The following is a 4,521-nucleotide window of genomic DNA, read 5'->3' as shown; positions in this document are numbered from 1 at the left end:
TTTTTACAAAAAGTATACAACACCCAATTCTCAAACCGAATGTTCCTAACCCAATTTCTCCACACTCAATTCATGAGCACTCTCACTAGTCTAAGCTAACCAAGGATTTAAATTAAGGACATTATTATTTTCTGCTTAGAGTTAATGATGTGCTAAAGTAAAGAACAAAAGGGGTAAAATAGGCTCAACATTCGTTTGCAAAGGATAATGAAAAAGTAAGGCCATATGGGTATGTAAGCTCAGTGAAACAAAGGCCTCAATCACATGCGTGCATGCATACATCAAACAATGGAAATATAGAATCGAGCAAGACAAATATCACAATTTAGAGAGAACAACACACATCAAAATAAAACATTGGTTGATAAGATGCAACCAATCAAATAGGCTCAAAATCTCACTGGTTTTGTGTGTTCGAGCTCTAAAATCATGTTCCAAAATAAATTTCTTCAGGCAAGTTTAGCAAAAATTTTAATTCAAATTTGTGAAATGCTATAAAAAGTTTCTTGAAAAGGAATTCATCACTTGAACCAAGTAGTACATACATGCAAGCAATTAACTACACATTCAATATATCATGCAATGCAACAACTCATTTAACAAAGAAAATTAAACATTGGTATTGAGACAGGAAAGTAACTAACCCACGGAGATCGGTATCGACCTTCCCACACATAAAGATTACACCGTCCTTGGTGCATGCTAAGATGTGCAAGTGGACGGGTTGCTACAACTGATGCTTTTCTCCAAAGATTATGTAGATGGACTCGTCTGTTGCCCCATTGAGAAGCTTTTCCTTTCCCCTCTTGGTGGCCGTCCTGAGGGAGGAAGAAAGAGAAGTAGTCTCAAATGCAGATAGCTAAAAATCAGAAGGAAGACAGTCCAAGTGATAATAAATGCCAAAAGAAATAAACAATGTCTTGAATGCATGGTAGTTACAACTTGCACATGGGACACCAGTTAAAATCATGGTGGCATATGATAACAACTCGATGCAAGATGGTTAAAAAAAAGCAAGTAATAGCATGAGAAGCATAGTTCAAGCATCAGGAGTATCATGAATAGTCACATGCAACAAAATAATGAGCACCTTTATATGGACAATTGATGACTAATATACTCAATATACATATATTTCAAGGGTTGTGAAAAAGAGGCATTAAGGTGCAAGAATTAAATAGAAATAATTCAAAATGTAATGAGAGCTTTTTCACAATCACTTGGTGTGCAATTTAAAAATAGGAAGTGAAGTAATTAATCCAAACATATATGAGACCCAAATTAAAATGTCAATTATCAAATCACTCCTCATAATATCCACAAGCTAAAGTATAGCAAAATAATGACCCAAATAAAGCTCCAACACCAACATAAAAATGCAAGAGAAAATAATAAAAAAAGGAATTAAAAATAACAAAGCTAATATAAAATTAAAAATAAATAAAATAGTCAAATGCAATAAAGATAATAATAATAAAAGAGTAAAAGGGAAGAAGAAAAAGAAACCCTAAAAAAAATAGGAGAAGAGGAGTAAAAAGAGGAGAAGAAAAGGAAGGAAAATTGTAGCTGCCGGAGTTGGGGTCTCTGGTGGTAGTCCGCCGGTGGTGGTGAGAAAAGGGAGGAGGTAACAGGAAAGAAGTAGAAAGAATGAAGAAGAAAGATGGAAGAAGAAAGGAGGAAGAATTAGGGTTTGAAAAAGAAAAGAAGAGTGAAAGAAGAAGATTCTGGGCGGCACGCTGGGTTTAGTGACGCGGCACATATGACGCGCATGCGTTGCCCACGCATACGCGTGGGAGGGTCAAAATCTAGGTGACGCGTAAGCGTCAGTCACGCGTACGCGTGACCACTAGTTGTGCTAAACGCACAACACCAGCACCAAGGCAGCACAACTCTTGGTCAAATCACCCATTGACGCCGATTTTTACCCCGCGTACGCGTGGGTTGGCTTGTGCATGAGGCACCGTTCCTGCGTAGTTCCAGCGCAACTATCTGCCTATTTTTTAATTTTTACGCACCTACATATGACGCGTACGCGTCATAGACGCTCACGCGTGGATGCATTCTTTTTTTTATATAACATGAAATAACAGGCTAGCTAAGTAAAACCAGACTTTATTAAATAAGTAAAACCACAACATAATTGAATAAACCTAACTAAAAAAAATATAACTTATTAGCAATATAAATAAAAGATAACATAGGAAGAGTTTACGATAGTGGGGTATATCCCACCTAACACTTTTAGTTAAAGTCCTTAAGTTGGACATTCGGCGAGCTCATTGTCATGGTGGCTTGTGTTTGAACGCATCTCGAAACTTGCACCAATGCTTGGACTTCCAATCAGCTCCAACATTTTCAAGTGAATTCACCAAGCCTTGATGAGATCCTTCACAAGCTTTGAGCTCCCAAAGTTGATCTTCTTGTATGCCGGGATCCCAAATCTTGTTCCTACACCCGTCTTGAAGTGCATCATCATTGTTCCAACTGGGTGGCAAGCAATCCGAATTCTCAATGAAATACCAAACTCTTCTCTTTGATCCAACCAATGGATCACTAGCCCAACCCTTGCATCTAGCTCTTGAAATCTCAACCTTGATGAGCCTTGATTTGTAACTCCAACCACTAAACATCCTTCTCTTACGCTTAATTCCACAAAGCTTCCTATGTTGTCCATCCATTTCAAGCATACCATACTCAAGTGGGACAATAAAGCTAACAGAGATAAGTTTTACCCACTCAATTGAAGGAGTAGATGGCACCCTAGGTAGAGAAGTCTCCAACGATCTTGACAAAGCATATTCTACTCCCATCCAACTTTTTCGAACGGCTTCCATCTCCACATCATTCTTCAACTCAATCGGAGAGGGTTCTTCAAACTCACGGAGTTCATTTGCGGATGTACATTCATCACTATGAGGGCTTGCTTCATGATCATTATCACCAAGGAAACTTCCTTCTTGATCTATTATATCCAATTCTTCATAAGGAACATGCCTTGGAGGTTGTGCACTACCCTCCTCAACAATGATTTCAAGCTTCTTGGAGGAATACTCTACAACTCTAGATTCCCATGGAGGTTCAACATCTCCTAAGTCTTCGACCACTTCTTCCTCTTCAACAAGTACGGCTTCCTCCAATTGTTCTAATACAAAGTCACATTCCTTACTTACCATCGGAATTTCTAGTTTCTCCTTCATGCTACGTTCTTCATTAGATTCGCCACATGTAGCCAATGAAGTTCCTTGAGTGTTGAAATGCATTGAAGCTAAATTATCACCTACCTCAGTTAAGGTAGCTATGAACTCTAGTGTCATCCTTTGCATCTCACTTTGCTCTTGAGGAAGAACACCAAGAGTGTCATCCATTGGAGATTGGGGTGGATATGAGGGTTCACTACTTGGGAGGAAAGGTTCATGATAAGAGGGTGGTTCATCTTGATAAGGATGTGGCGGTTCAACACTCTCCATCTTTTCCACTTATTGCACAACATAATCCAGTCCCTCATTCTCAAGTTGATATTTGTAAGCCATGAGAGCTTCGTGTGCTTTTTGTCTTTCTTCTCGCTCCATTTGATGGATGGTTTCTTGAAGTCGATCCATTGCCTCCTTAAAATGATCCTGTGGCTCTTGTCCCGCTTGGCTAACATAATTAGGATCATATGGCTATTGGATTGATGGATATAGACATGGTGTATATGGAGGTGGTGGCTCTTGGGAGTAACTGTGTTGGAATTGGGGTGGTTCTGTGTATGGCTCGTATGGCTCATAAGGCTCTTGGTATGGTGGGTAGGGATTAGGGTCATACGGGGGTGTTTGGTAACATGGGGCTTGTGAATAAGGTAGTTCAAAACTATGTTGAGGAGGGAGTTCATAGGTATAGTGGTGGGTATTGATTGTCACGAAGAGGTCCACCATAACCATTGTCTTGGTATGCATCATAGAACGGTTGTTGATAGTACATTGGAGGTGGTTGTTGCCAAGAGGGTTGATCAAATCCTTGTGGCTCCTCCTATCTTTGGCTGCCACATTGGTGGACGAAATTGTGATCACTATTCTTTGAGTCGTACTCATTGTAAAATTATGGAATTTAGAAATTGGCACGAGTGGACACAACTCCGTTCAACTAACCAGCAAGTGTACTGGGTCGTCGAAGTAATAAACCTTACGCGAGTAAGGGTCGATCCCACAGAGATTGTTGGTATGAAGCAAGCTATGGTCATCTTGTAGATCTCAGTTAGTGAGTGGAATCATAGAGTCAAATGGAATTAAATTGGATAAATAAAATAAATAAAAGGGATAGAATACTTATGTAGATTCATTCGTGGGAATTTCAGATAAGCATATGGAGATACTGTATGGCACAGCACGGCTAATCATCTGTCGGTTCTCAATCAGGTTGGAATAGAATCCCTTGATTTTTTTGCGCTTGTCATCACGCCCACCCTTCAGGAGTTTGAAGCTCGTCACAGTCATTCAATCATAGAGTCCTACTCGGAATACCACAGACAAGGTTTAGACTTTA

At 39.5% G+C, this 4,521-nt stretch overlaps 1 protein-coding gene across 1 annotated transcript in view; it reads left to right on the top strand.

Moving 5' to 3' along the window:
- Positions 1 to 3,685: 3,685 nt before the first annotated feature.
- Positions 3,686 to 4,521, top strand: part of LOC110279279 (D-3-phosphoglycerate dehydrogenase 2, chloroplastic) — a 35,410-nt gene continuing 34,574 nt past the window's right edge. Inside the window, 1 exon segment of the mRNA XM_021138470.2 lies at positions 3,686 to 3,781. Coding sequence (XP_020994129.2) covers positions 3,686 to 3,781 — 96 coding nt within the window.

Source organism: Arachis duranensis, chromosome 3 (genome assembly GCF_000817695.3).
Source record: "Arachis duranensis cultivar V14167 chromosome 3, aradu.V14167.gnm2.J7QH, whole genome shotgun sequence".
In the NCBI taxonomy this organism is placed as follows: Eukaryota; Viridiplantae; Streptophyta; class Magnoliopsida; order Fabales; family Fabaceae; genus Arachis; species Arachis duranensis.
This window is presented reverse-complemented; position numbering and strand designations above follow the sequence as displayed.